The 13,963-nt window shown below is 51.3% G+C and overlaps 2 protein-coding genes across 2 annotated transcripts in view; one reads left to right on the top strand and one right to left on the bottom strand.

Moving 5' to 3' along the window:
- Positions 1 to 6,631, top strand: part of CUNH2orf70 (chromosome unknown C2orf70 homolog) — a 14,420-nt gene extending 7,789 nt beyond the window's left edge. The window contains exons 2-4 of the mRNA XM_004627430.2: positions 2,557 to 2,830; positions 4,190 to 4,302; positions 6,451 to 6,631. Of these exons, the coding sequence (XP_004627487.1) occupies positions 2,557 to 2,830; positions 4,190 to 4,302; positions 6,451 to 6,595 (532 nt within the window). The 3' untranslated portion in view covers positions 6,596 to 6,631. The remainder of the gene's footprint in view (positions 1 to 2,556; positions 2,831 to 4,189; positions 4,303 to 6,450) is intronic.
- Positions 6,632 to 7,749: 1,118 nt separating this feature from the next.
- Cib4 (calcium and integrin binding family member 4) overlaps positions 7,750 to 13,963 on the bottom strand; it is a 69,521-nt gene continuing 63,307 nt past the window's right edge. The window contains exons 5-7 of the mRNA XM_004627429.1: positions 10,359 to 10,468; positions 9,442 to 9,530; positions 7,750 to 7,826 (exon numbers count right to left, since the gene is read on the bottom strand). Of these exons, the coding sequence (XP_004627486.1) occupies positions 7,796 to 7,826; positions 9,442 to 9,530; positions 10,359 to 10,468 (230 nt within the window). The 3' untranslated portion in view covers positions 7,750 to 7,795. The remainder of the gene's footprint in view (positions 7,827 to 9,441; positions 9,531 to 10,358; positions 10,469 to 13,963) is intronic.

The following is a 13,963-nucleotide window of genomic DNA, read 5'->3' as shown; positions in this document are numbered from 1 at the left end:
AAAAGTAGAAGTTCACTTTTTTTTCTGTATTTTCTTTTTAGGGAAAGGTCTACAGGGTGTTCAGGGTCTCACTACTAGACTGGACTCGTAGTGATTCTCCTGTTTACAGCCTCCCAAGTGCTGGGATTAGAGGCCTGTGCCACCACACCCAGTCTCAATTGATTTAGCGTGCCCTGGGAGTGGGGCCAGCGCAGCAGGCCCAGGGAACGGACCCCCGGCCCCTGCACCTGCTTTCAGGTGCTTTGATCTGCTGAGCTATTTGGCTGGCTCTAAGTTCATGTTTAAGTAGTGGGTCAGAAACCAGACCGAGAGTGGTCAGAAAAGAAGAGAAGTTCAAGAAATAAAAGGCAGAAGGGACAAGGTATTCCTTGGAGACATTAGGGAATAAAGAAAAGGTAATGTGTGAGACAGCAGCAAGATTTACTACAGAATTCTTCACCCTAGGAGAGGCCCATGTGTGTCTCCAAGCAGAGAGGAAAAAGCCAAGGGAGAAAGAAACATGAAAGACAGCAGAGACCTTGCTGGTGTGTGGTGCATGTGTGGAATCCCAGCTACTCGCGAGGCTGGGACAGGAAGCTCAAAAGTTTGAGGCCAGCCCAAACAGCTTAGTGAGTCTCCAACTCAAATTGAAAGAGTTGGGGTGTAGCTCAGTGCCAGAGCAGCCCTGGATTCTATCCCCACAGCAAAGGTGCCAGAAGGGAAAGACGGAGGCTGAGAGGAAAGAAGAGCTGCAGGGGACTAATGAGGACTCTGGGGCTCTAGAAAGGGTGGACTCCAGACCCTGGGACAAGGGGGAGGCCAGCTGGGCAGACAGGAGGCCTCTGTCTCCTAGCAATGCCCCACAGGATGGGCAACAAGGACTCTATTACCCTCACCCCTAACTTTCTAGGTAAGGAGGCATGGCCACAAGCAGGGGATTTGGGGGCACTCAGCAGGAAGAGCTCAGAGGACCCTTGGGCTCATGGAGCTAAGGACAGCATGTCGCATGGCCAGGTTGGCAACCACATTCCTTGCTACTCTCACTGCTCTGGCCCCAGCAGCCTCGAGGCCACCAGATCCTGGGAAGGGCTAGTGAGTAGCAGTATGTGGGACCAGGACTGACTCTAGATATTTTTGCCTACAGTACAGTAGAAAGTGATCAATAGTCTCTTTGTTTAGCTTTCTTTTTTTTTTTTCTGAAAAAGCAACGAAGGTTATCACACATTGCTCCCTTAACCACCACCCCATACTACTGGTGGGAAGACTGAGCTTGAGGCAGCTGCTAACTGACCTCCAGACCCTGGCATAGGACCCATGCCTGGAATATAGGGGAGGAGGATGCTCCTGAGAACATTCTGGTGTGTGGTCAGGACTCTCCAATGAGAGAGAGGAAGGGTACCAACCCCTTAGAGGAGAGGACATGAGCTGGAGGTCCCTGCAGCATGGTCACTGGCCCTTGGGCACTCACATGCTCCGGTCCAACTATAAACATCATCAGCGCTATGGGCACATCACCCACTCATCTTTTCATCTGTTTAATAAACAATTTCCTACCCACATACTGCCTGCCAGACCTGGCACTGAGCCCAAGGAATACAAACATGAAATAGCAGGCTCTACCCCCGGGAAGCTACCATTGGATAAGGACTGAAAGAGATGTGCAGAGACAGAAGCAACACAGGAAGAGATGTGGCCGGTGGAGGGGATTTTAGATACAAAGGGAGCAGATGCTTCCCAGACCTAGGAGTGGCTGCAGTTCTTAGAAGAAGGGCTATCTGGACTAGTCATAAAGGACTGTTCAGTATTTGGGAGGCAAAGAGCAGGATTTGGATAGGGGAGTAAATCAGATTGGCATCCTGATGGTGGAAGACATGGAGCAATAACATGGAGGAGGGGGATAAGGAGACAGGGAGCAGGCAATTACACCCAGAGAACCAGGGTGGCACCTCTGGACTAGCTGTGGGGTGACAGAGGCCAGAGAGGAGGGCAAGGGTCTGCTCACAGACAGCTTTGAAGTCTTGTTAAGGATTTGATTTTGATTTTGGAAAGCTCACTCTGATGGAAGTGTGGAAAGTAGATTGGAAGTGACAAGGTGACAAGGCTGAGTTCAGAGGGTGCAGTGGACCCAGGGGATTTGGTGACTGACTGGATAGGAGAGAGGTGGATGCCCAAGTTTCTGACCTGGACAGCTAAGGAAGATCGTACTGAGATGGGAGCAGACTACTGGGGAAGGTGAGGGCTGGAGATCACCTCCGGCACACCCACAGGGGTGGTTAGCGTGCAACTGGATATGGCAGACTGGGCAAACCTGAGTAAGTGGAGGCCTGGTGAAGGGGACACCTAGGCCCTTGCCCCAGATAGGCCTCTGGCCTGGAAGAGAATCATGTAGGCAGAGAGCTCTGTGCAAAGGAAGAAGCCAAGTCCCCTGCACCTGGCTTCCCCTTAAGACCCAAGCAGGACAGTGCACCTTGGGAAGCCTCTCAAGGCCAGAGGAACCATGGGGCCCTCAGCTTGGAAGGGCCTCTCTTGGAAGTGGCCCTGGAGGCCTTCATTCTCTGAATCACCTCCCGCCCTCAGGTATCAAGGCCATGTGCCTGGCGTGACTTTCTCTTTCGGCTCTTCCTATGGCACTACCACCCTCAAGTACTTCCAGGACCACCGCAACGCAGCCATGGAGAAAAGCCACACGGGCCTCAGCAGCGGGAGCTCCTTCCCCACCCTCTTCTCCCCCAACCCCAAACTGGTGTTGATGGATCGCTCACATTTCCGGGACCACTGGCTGCACCTGCCTAGCTACACTCGCTTCAACCTGGACAGCCACCGCTCCACTGAGCTGGTGTCCTTCTACCAGGTGAGCTAGGGACAAGCACCCTCAGAGCAGCTGTTTGCTTTCTCAGAGCCAGCAGGGAAATGGGATTTGGCTGGAGGGCGGCTTGGGACTCTACTTGCCTGACTTCTCTCTGCTCTGGGTTTTTGTGACTCCTGACCCCCACCACCACTGCTGCTACGGGAGTGCGGGCGTTTCCGAGTGAAAGGCCAAAAATTCAGCCACAGTATGAATCACACAGGACAGAGGCCCACCAACTCCCTCTCCCTGCGTCCAGGCTACTGATTTACCCACCTGGACTCCGGTGCCCACTGGCCCTCCCAGTCCCCGCTTTCTTTAGCTATTTCCCTGAGAGTGTGCCCTGAGCCAGCCTCAGCCCAGATGACACCAAGATGAAAGAAAACTGCCCACAGCCCACTACTCTTGTCCTATTTCTCTGGCTTATAAAGCATCCACAGAAGGACACAAGATCTGAGCTGGCCTTTGTGCCATGTGAACATGAGGTCTTGTTCTCTGCTGTGGTTCTGGGACCCTACTGTCACCTCTCTTATGAGCAACCTTCCCAGGCTGACTACAAGGACAGGGTACCTGGTGTCAGGGCAGAGGGCTTGTACAGAAAGGCAGCTTCCAAGGGGTGGGACGAGGTGGAGCCCTCAGACACTGACAGCTGTTCTGTCCACCTGGCTCTCATACAGAACATGTCCTGACCAGGAGGGAAGGAGGACCAGACCTGGGCCAAGCCCACCTGTGTTTGTGTGGGCAGCCAATCTGGGCTTTCATGCCTCCTTGGTGCTTTACTGTCTATAGCAAAGCTGGTGTGTAGATGGGGGCGTAATCTCTGTTAGATGAGGAACTGAGGCTCAGAGAGGACACCAGCTGGTCAGCAGTTGGGCTGATGCTTCAGAAACCCCGGGGACTCCTCCAGGGATGTTAGAGAAATATTTTAGTTACTTTCCTCTCACTGGAACAAAATTCCCATCACAACTTAAAGGAGAAGAGGTTTATTTTGGCTCACAGTTTCAGTCCCTGGTTGGCTGGCTCCACGGCAGCACTGGCATGGTGGACAACAGCTGTTCTACCTGCAGTGGCCAGGAAGCAGAAAAGAGGGAAGAGGTGGGGCCACAATCCACTCTGCCAGGTCATGCTTCCTATAACCATCTCCAGCCAACCCACCTTCATAGCATCAGCAGCTCCTGAGCTCATTAAGGATGAAGCCACGGATCAGCGTGGCACCCCATGGGCCAAGCACTTTCCAGACATTTTAGCTCTAAACCATAACAGAGAGACTGCCTCCCCCATGCCCAGCACGCAGGCACGAAGTATGGGTGCCTGAAGTTCCTCCGCACACCAACCGCTGTCTTCTCTCCCCTGGCGGAGCTGCAGAAGGCACAACAGCATCGGAAGTACTACAGAGACAAGACCGGCACGGTGCCCCAGGTCCCCTACTTCGTGCTGCCTGTGAGGGCAAGGGAAGGGTACCCGCTCCCCACCGACCTGTGAGTACCTGTCCTCCCTTCCTACCTCCTGCTAACAAACACATCCAGTAGTGTGCCTGCTCCCTCGGAGGACCTGCAGGGAACCCAGACAGAAAGCAGTTAATGAACTTGCTCTTGAGTGCCTGCAGGGCAAAGTGACAGCTGCAAAACAAGGAGGTCGGAGCTCCAGCAGCCTCAAGGGAAATGCCAGGCATCTGAATGGGCAGAATCAGGGAGAGCACTTTCTCCACCAGATGCACCCTGAGTTTAGGAACACACCCCATATTATCTGCGGACCTGAACCTGCGACTCCCCCTGCAATAGCAGCACGGGCGCTTTGCTAGTCTAAATGCAGTTCAGCTACTTCCCTCTAGTGGACACAGATGACACTACACCGAGCAGAGCCCAGACCCTGAGCCCCAGCCAGGCTAGGAAAATGTTCTCCTAGGGACTTGAAAAAGGCTGCTGGCCATCTAGCAAAAAGTGGACGTTCCTTACAGCCTGATCTCATGGCTACTATTATCTGGGAGAGTGTCATTCCTTCAGGGAAGGCCAGATTTTCCCTGTAAGGAGATCTGGGCTCACATCTCTCCTGCCTGCCACCCAGGTGTAGGGATCACAAGTTTACTCAGGTGCCATGTGGCAGGGATAGGATGGTGGCTCATGCCTGGGATGGATGCCATCAGGCCTCCTAGGACAGTCCTCCCCCACCTTTGCAGCCCCTTCTCTTTCCAGGGAGGGACATTGGGAGGTTAGCAACAGATCCTGGGTGTCTAGCCCTCTGCTCACCCTGCACTTGCCTCACCATCAGGCTCTAGCAGAAGCAGCAGCTGTTCCCCACAATTGAATGGCTTTTAAAGACTCTTACTGCCCCTAGAAGTGGTTCTCTGTAAAGCAGATGGATCTGTTTTATAAATAGTACAACTCAGTGAAACTCAGCGGCAGCCTGAAAGGCTTGGCTTGGGTAACCTGGCTGGTTGGCTGCTGTGCTGGAAGGGAACCCATGTCTTCTATGCCCAACTCTAGGGTCTGGGCTGACCATCTCCACTGCTTGGGAAGTGGGTCTCTTCTGGGGACAGGTCTCTCAATCCCGTCTTGCCAGGGCTTCTCAGCTCTCTTCCTTCTCCAAATTACCTGGTATCCTGCCCTGCTGACAGCTATGCCCAACACTGGATAAACCAAGTGATTGGGTTAAGGATAAGAAAGGTCAGTGATTGGCTCTGTGGCCTGGGACAAATCTTTCCCCTTCTGGAATTTGACCACTATCCCCACTATCATCACCATCATCTTCACCATTATCACCATTGCCATCGCCCCCGTAGTCACCACCATCACTATCACCGCTGTCACCAGTGCTACCGTGATCAGCGTCACTACCATTTCATCCTTGTCACCCCCATTGCATCACCTCACCACAGCACCATCTTCACCACCTTGGTGATCACCATGATCACCTACATCATCACTGTTGCCGCAATCACCCTCACTACTGTACCACAATCAGCGTCACCACAGTCTCCGTCAACACTATCACCATCACCGCCATCATCACCACTGTCATTTTCAATACCATCATCCTCACCACCATCACACTCACCACCAGGATTATTACCACACTCACTGTCATCGTCTTCACTATCGTTAGCATCACAATCGTGACCACTAGCACCGTCACGACCATCACCACCGTCATCACCATCGCCACCATTATTGTCATCATCACCCTTACATCATTACCCTCCCCACCATCACCCTCATCGGTATCCTCACCACCAATAGCACCGTCACCACCACCACTGTTACCTCTGGTAACATTTGTTGAGTATCCCTCGTCTAGCATCGTATTAAGTTAAGTGCTTTATCCCATTACCTGACCCTCAAATCAAAGCTCAGGGGAGTGATACCAAGAGTAATCCGTAGTTACATGGGTACACATCCATCAGGAGATAGGGCAGAAGCTATGCCTGTTCTGTCTGATGCCTTTGTACCCATGCTGCTATGCAAATACATGTTCCCTCTTTTCCCAAGCCAGGGAACTTTGTCAGATGTTAAAGTCAGGACCACCCAGCAGGGCAGCGAGGAGGAAAGTGGGTGCGTGGGGCTAAAGCGGGCATTCTTCACCCTCCTTCTGGACCCATTATCTGACACGATCTCCATCTTCACCCTCAGGCCTCCTCTGGGCCCAAAGGAGAAGTGGCACCTTTTAAGACTGTCCCCTGAGAACCAGAAGACCTATCAGACCTTCCCATCAGGGAAGAGGGTGTCCCCACAAGAGCGACAGAAGAGAGACTGCTACTTTGAGTTCAGAGCTTGAGACCAGGTCGCTGATGCCTTGGGAGCCTTGGCTTTGCCTAGATAACTTGTGTGGAATAAAACCTTTAGCCACCACATCACATACATCTTTCCTCTTTGTTCTAGAGACATTTCTCAAGGGGCAGAAAGTTCTCCTGAGGTCACACAGCATCACCAAGTCACATGAGTAGAGACCACAGATGGAATCAAAGGAGCTGGATTATCCCATGTGTGACAATGAGGCATAGTGATCCAGAATATCCCGCTGGGGTGAGATGGGAGGGAATTCTTATAGGAGCTCTGATTCAGCATGGTTTGGCTTACATGATAATCTGAGCAGGGTGTTATCCTCACTTCATTGATGAAGGAAGGGAGATCCAGAGACACTGAGAAAGTTACCCGAGTTCACACCATGAAGAAGAGAGATAGCAGGATCAGACTGCCAGGTCCGGGCTTTTCCACTATATACCCTGCTTGTGGCCCTTGTGGAGACTGAGAGGCAGTCTTTAGGAGCCGAAAGACCTGAGGAGCAGCAGCATCTGGGACAAAAAGCCATTTGCTGTGGCTACTTCCTGCATTCTGCCCAGACTGGCAGGGACAGGCTGATTTGGAATCTGCCCCTGACGCTCTTCCTCAAAGAAGATGAGAGAGAAAGCAACCCAGGCCAGCGGCTACAAGGAAGTCCTGTTTTTGAGCACCCTCTGGGAGAGGCATAGGCACTGGAGTGGGTGCCGAGGTCATGTGTCTGCCTGGCCCTGGAAGATCTGTTCTCACCAGACGTCTCTTCCATGGTATCAGGACTGGGAAGCCAGCACTGGCTGGAGTGACTTCCATGTACGCATCTGTGTGCCCTGCACATTGGAAAATGCTGGGAAGGGCTCCCAAGGAAGGGTAGGAAGAATGAATCATTTCTTGTGGAGCTTCCTCCCACTTGGCCAGTCCACTCTTCTTACAATGGGTCAAAAAGACAGGCCATGCCTGCTTGCTAGGCATAATTGGCAGATGTACACCCTGGCATAAATAGTTCTTAATGCACAGTCCCTGGGTCTGATCCTGTGTTCCAAAAGCAGCAGGCCTCCATGATAAAGAAAACATTTTGCCTTTATTCTAGAGGTGAGGGCAGGATGTGGACATGGTCAGACTTCAGATCAGCTCCCCAATGCCTGGAGACAGGACTTCCAGGGGTCTCCCTCGAGGCTGTTGGGTCAGGAGTTTGCAGCCTTCAACATCCCCAGAAGTGGATCCGAAAGGAGCTGAAAGGAAGAATCCTGTGAGCCTCCTGTAGTCCTAAGGGACCCTCTAGCACTGAGCTCACGGTGGTCCTCGAGGTCCCCTACCTTAGTCACCTCTTATGTCCCTTTCACCTGAGCTTTTTCTTTACTTCCTCCCCCCCCCCCCGTGGCCAACTCAGCCCACCATGAGGGTGGGGCTGGGGTGGCATGTGGTGCTGGGAACTGAACCTCGGTCCCTGCACATTTGTGTAAGCTTGCCTAAGCAGGCACTTTAGACCCCCAAGCTATCTCGCTGGCCCCTCACCTGAGCTTTTAGTATAACAAAAATGCAAACAGTCTCAGAATGTTGTGCAGCACCCACCAGTGGAAAGAAATGAGAATGATTTGGAGAGAAATGCAAGGCAGGCAGGGTTCCAACATCAGTTTTGTACTAGGCTGTTGCGGAGCAAGAGAACGTATGTTTGGTTGGGTGACCCCACATGTGCTGCCCTTATGGCCCACTCTGACCACAGGCCTCTGGCAGCCACACTGGAGTTGGGGCTCTCGCCTCCATCAGAATGGTTGGAAGAGGAGTGGAGCCCTGGCCCAGGAGCACCTGAATACTGTCTCTGGGAATGCAGTCAGAACTGAGACACACTACTTAGGAACGACTGGGGCTCATCAAACCAAAGAGATAAAAACTTGATCTCCATAGGAAGGCCATGGTGGCCTCCTGTCTGCCAAAGCAGAGATGGCTGGTTTGCAGCTTAAAGCAGTGTGGAGGAGTGAGAAGTAGAGACTTGGCAGAGAGAAGGAGGGACAGCTCTCTGTTCTTGTGGGTTTGGTTTCTTAAGCCATGTTGAGTGGGCATTCTTCCTTGCTACGATACCAAGGGATGAATAGGGGTTGGTGTGGAAGATACAAGCTGACAGATGCTAGCTCAGCTCAAGGAAGACCACTTTTGCAGAGCTCTCTGGTCTTGACCTGGGCTGCCTCTAGAGGCCACACATTTCTTATAACTGGAAGGAGCTAAAGGGACTGGTAAATATGGCCAGGAGATATGGAAATCGCCAATCATCTCATGGGTGTTTGCAGCAAAGATCTTGAAGTCTTGCTCTCTGAAGGAGAATTGGTTGTTTCTGTTAAATTTCTTTTCTTTAGTGCACACCACCATGGGCACCCTCACATTGCTGGCCCTTGTGGCTCCTACAGAACAGTGATGAAGGGTTGGGAAGAAAGCTCAGTAGAGTAAGTGCCTAACTGGCAAGAGCAAGGTCCTGAGTTCAATCCCCGGTAACGCCACACACACACACACACACACACACACACACACACACACACACAAAGAACAGTGGTAAAGACAGGCCAGTCTTGGAGGATAGTCATCCTGCAGAGGAGCACACGGGTATGCTGGCTGTTTAAGGGCTATACCTGAGGTGGCACCATTCACATGGTTTTCGAAACCCAGCATGAAACCTTCCATCTTTTAATTCCTCTGGAATTAAAAATTCTCCAGGAATACTGATTCTGAAAACCTGCCAAGTGCCATAGACACCCAGTCCTTCTTCTTTGCCAATGAGATGGAGGTGTGGGGGGAGCCTTGTTACCTCTACCACCATCACATTAGGCAGCCCCTCCTCCCCCCAGGACTCCTTACTTCATGAAATCTGGAGATTTGGCCATTGCATGTTCAAACTCTGAGAAGGACAGCATGTTGTCATTGTCCAGATCTGACTCACTCAGGACCTGGCCAGGAGAAAGAGGCTCAGAGGAGCCTGATGGCCAGTGATGGGCTGGGGCACAAAGGGCGGGAGGTGGATACCTCATGCTGAGGAGCTGTCATAGGCCGGGATCTCTGCCAGGGACTTAGCACTTGTCCGCAAGTCCCCTGCCTTCTGTCTCCCACCCCTGATGGAGGTTCGCATCACCTCCCACAGAGATGAGGGGATGTGCACTAATGACAGGGATCTTGTGGGCAGACTGCCACTCCTAGGAAGAGTCTCCCAGGGCCTCCAGCACCAGCTTGTCAATGAGAACAGGGTTTCCCTCAACCACCCAATCACCCCATCGTGCAGTCCTAGGCACTGGAAGGTTTCATGGTCTGAAAACATGGATCCATGATCTCTCTCGGGCTTGGGGAACTGTCTTCATTGCTGCCACTGTAGGACATCTGGGTATTGTGTTGCTCTGGATTAACATGGGGGAAGGACACCTTGAGAGTTCATCTGGTGCCAAGCTGCTGTTGGCCCACCTGCCTGTTCTGATCACCATGCAAGTGGGGAGGTCTATGGGTGGGAGGAGGAGCCAAGTGTTCTGGGGTCCATGGAAGGATCTTAAAGAAAGGACTGAAAATTGAGGGGTAGTTGTTGACAGATGTGTGTCTACTTCTCAGAGTACCTTATGTTGCCCACCCATGGCAGTAGCCAGGGAATATGTGGTCCAAAAGCCAGTGTATCCTCCACTTTAGGCATGGCCCTGGGTCTCCTCCCTAAAAGGTAGGCTGACACCTGGGTGGTTCTGGGTAACACCTCGGGTACCTAGGCCCTCTCCCACTCCCCCAACCCCTGGGCGTACATGTTGTATGAGGTCCATCAGGAGGTCCTCAGACACATCGTCACTGTTCAGCAGTCGCAGCACAATCCTCTGCAGGTCCTCCTCATCAATGAAGCCATTCTCATTAAAATCTGCGAAGAGGAGGCAGTGTCTTACTGAAGGGAGTTAGGGGCCCTGTAGGAAGTGGCCTTGAAGAGTCCCAGGGCCTGTGGCACAACCATCAACCCCAGGTGGGCCTGCAGCGGGGCAGGCTGCAGACAAACATGGTGCTAAACAACATGGCAAACCCAACAATAATCACTGCATCGGGTTGAGTGACGCTGTGTGCTCAGCCATGTCCAGACAGCTAGACCTATTTTAAGCTTCTTCAGCGTCATAACCAATCTTTTGTTAGTCTCATTTTACCAAGAAAAAATTGACAAAGTTGTTCTAGGACTATGCACACTGCCAGAAGGGCAGGGATTCAATCCCAGCTGGGCTGACCCCTGAGCCTCACGTGCTGTGGAAATCTCCATTTTGGAACTCAGAAGCCCAGGTGTCCTTTAATGCCAGAAGCCAGATAGCTGGGAGGAGTGGAAGGTATCCTGGAAACCTGGATTTGGAGCCAGAAGTCCCGGGTTCCAATCCCTGCTCTTGTTCCTATGCAGTAGCTGCACGAATGACTGGACCATTTGTCTCCCCTACTCAGGGAAGTGAGGATAGTGGCCTTTATAGCCTGTGCCACTTGGATTGGCCTCTAAGAGTCTGATATGCCCTCAAAGAGATAGGCACAAGGAGCATTGCTGCCTCCACCTCATCCTCTAGCTCTAAGAACAGTGCCTAGGACAGAGTACAGGGGTCGGGGAGATGGCTCAGTAGCATAAATGCATGCCTGGCAAGTGCAAGATCCTGAGTTTGATCCCCGGTACCACATACACACACCAAACAAGGACAGTAGAGGATCAGTGAAGAACCACCCAAGGTCCCCTGTTGGTGAGTGGTAGACATCACTAAACCCAGACAGCTAGTCTCTTCTGGAAGCCTCTGCTCTTCCCCTCCCATAAGTGACTTTATTGCAGCAAAAGTGCCTGCTTTTAGCTGGGCATAGAATCATCCACAAGGAACACTACATTTCCCAGCCTCCCTTGCCACTGAAGTGGGCTCATGACTAAGTTCTGACCAATGAGATATAAGAAGAGGAGGTTCAGGCAACTCTTGGGAAGGCCTTCAAAGATAAGTCCTCAGGGACAATGAGGTGACCTTGGGAATGGAAGATAAAGCATCAAGTAGGAGGAACCTGGGTCCCCAGTGTTCTGGCATTTTAGCACGGCTGTGGACTTCTGTGCACTGTAGAAATCAACACAGCTTCCAGGGATCTTGTAAACTGCCTTGCTAAAGCCACTGATACTTATTAATTAGGGTTCTGACCACTGGCTACAAAGTTTAATCCCTATTCATTACCTCAGCCTCTGTTTTCTATTTGTAAAATGAGGATAGCAGCAGTACTTCCACAGAGAAAGTCAAATGGAGAAATATATAGCTAATGCCTGGCAAGAAGTCTGGTACAGAGAAGATGCTTGTTAGAATGGTAGGGGCTCGATTAACTCTGCATCATTTTTTGACTTTTATATACTAATAATGCAAACTTTAGGAACTTTGGAATAGCCTATCTTAAAGCAAGGAAGCTAGAACTCCATTGGGCTATTAGGGAAACTGAGGCCCAGAGCTTGCCAATGTCAAGGGGTCCTTCAGTGGCAGAGCTAAGATTCCTTGGGCTCTGTTCCCAAAGACAGGATATGGGTGTGGAAGCTACAACTGGCTGCTGACTTCTTAAACAGCGCCCTTCTCCTGGCTGGATGTTGATCAACCCCAGGGACTGAGATGAAGGCCCGTGTTGCTCATGGGTACTCTTCCTCACAGCTCTGCCCTTACACACAGGGGAAATGACTCAGAGCAGGTGAAAGAGACAGAGGACCTTGAAGACAGCAGATATCTGCAGTGACGCCACACTGCTGGCGGGAAGCTGTGAAGCCTCGCCCAGGGACCCTGCAGTGTTCCCAGGCACCCTGCTGGCCCAGCTCCCATATGCAGACACTGCAGCAAATGACATGGCTTTGGTCCCAAGCCATCTGGAGGCAGACTAATTTGCTAGAGTAAATGTAGTCCTGGACAGTTCCTCTCCTTTGGGGGTACAAGGGCAGAGCAGGCTGGGAAAGAGCTGGGGGTGGGGAGTTCTGGGCTGCTGGCCAGGTCCTGATCCATGTGGTCCCAGCAGCCTCAGGACCTGCTGCCTGGGACCACTCAAGAGGAGGTGGATTCTTCCTCTTGCTGTTTGCTAACAGCGATTGGGCTTACAGAGCTGGGGGAGCCTTCAGGTCCCTCCCAAAGACTCTGGCTGTAATCATTCCAACATCTCCCTCCTTCCTATTCCTTGCCATTTACAAAGTACTGTTAAAAAAAATTCAGCCCACTGGTGGAGGAAGGAAAGTGCTTTCACTGCTCTTTCCATAAGAACCACGTTTTCCTGCTCCCTGCTGCTCTCCTGCGGCTGTGGTGGGTTTTTGGAAGATGCGTCAGGACCTGCACTGGCCCTCTGCTCATGGGGAAATCAGAGCTGCTGGAGGCTGCGCTGATGGAACAGGAAGGCGTGGCCGGGGCGTTGGTCTCAACAGGTGGGCCATCTCCCTGGAGGTGTGGAAAGATGGAGATTGATCAGGGGGAGGCCAAAAAGTCATTCAAAACATGGAGTCCAGGAGGTAAGTTCCAGGCAGAGGTGGCTGAGACTGCCAAAATCTTGACAAGGGGCCTGTCTCTAGTGTTCTCCTTAACAGTTCTTGTTCAGGACACCATCACATTCAGCTTCAAATGTGTAGCTAGCAGCCAGGAGTGGCCATGTGACATTGTTCTGACCGATGAAATAAGAATCAAAATTGCTAGGCACAGTTCCAAGAAAACTTGTAAAAGGAGATTTGATTAAGAAATATGATTAAAAACTACAGTGAAGGGCCGGGGAGATAGCTCAGTAGAATAAGTGCCTACCTAGCAAGCACAGGGTCCTGAGTTCAATCCCCCATACCACAGACACACATACAAAAAAAAAAAAAACTACAGCAAATTTTAAAAATATTGCAATAGGTCACATTGCCGCTAATCCCCATAAAAAATCCCTCCTTTACATAAACCTAAGGCCTTGACTTTGCCCCTTTCGGCACCAGTTCTGGAAGTCCTCTCTCCTGTCTTTAGCTGGGCAGTCAAGGCTACCTGACTTGATTGAGGTCCTGATTCGATTCAAAACGTTTATCTTTCATGTTTGTTTTGACTTTGGAAAAGCACAAGGTCACACAGTGCCAAGTAAATAAGGTATTTGAGGATACATGGCCATGGTTCCGGACAGAAAGTTCTGTAAACATTTGATCAACAAGGGTTGACTTAAAAACATGGTAAATATTTAAACTAAAACATTTGTTATAGTAAAAGACATTTTATCGTTAATTCTCCACAAAAAAATTCCCCCCTTTGAATACACTTATCTTGTGGTTCTTGGCAATGTGTCTTTTACTATAACAAGTGTGTGTGTGTGTGTGTGTGTGTGTGTGTGAGAGAGAGAGAGAGAGAGAGAGAGAGAGAGAGAAACAGACAGACAGACA

The sequence above is a fragment of the Octodon degus genome, unplaced genomic scaffold (genome assembly GCF_000260255.1).
Source record: "Octodon degus isolate 3935 unplaced genomic scaffold, OctDeg1.0 scaffold00019, whole genome shotgun sequence".
NCBI lineage: Eukaryota > Metazoa > Chordata > Mammalia > Rodentia > Octodontidae > Octodon > Octodon degus.
The sequence above is the reverse complement of the archived record's forward strand: the minus strand, read 5'-3'. Positions and strand labels throughout refer to the sequence as shown.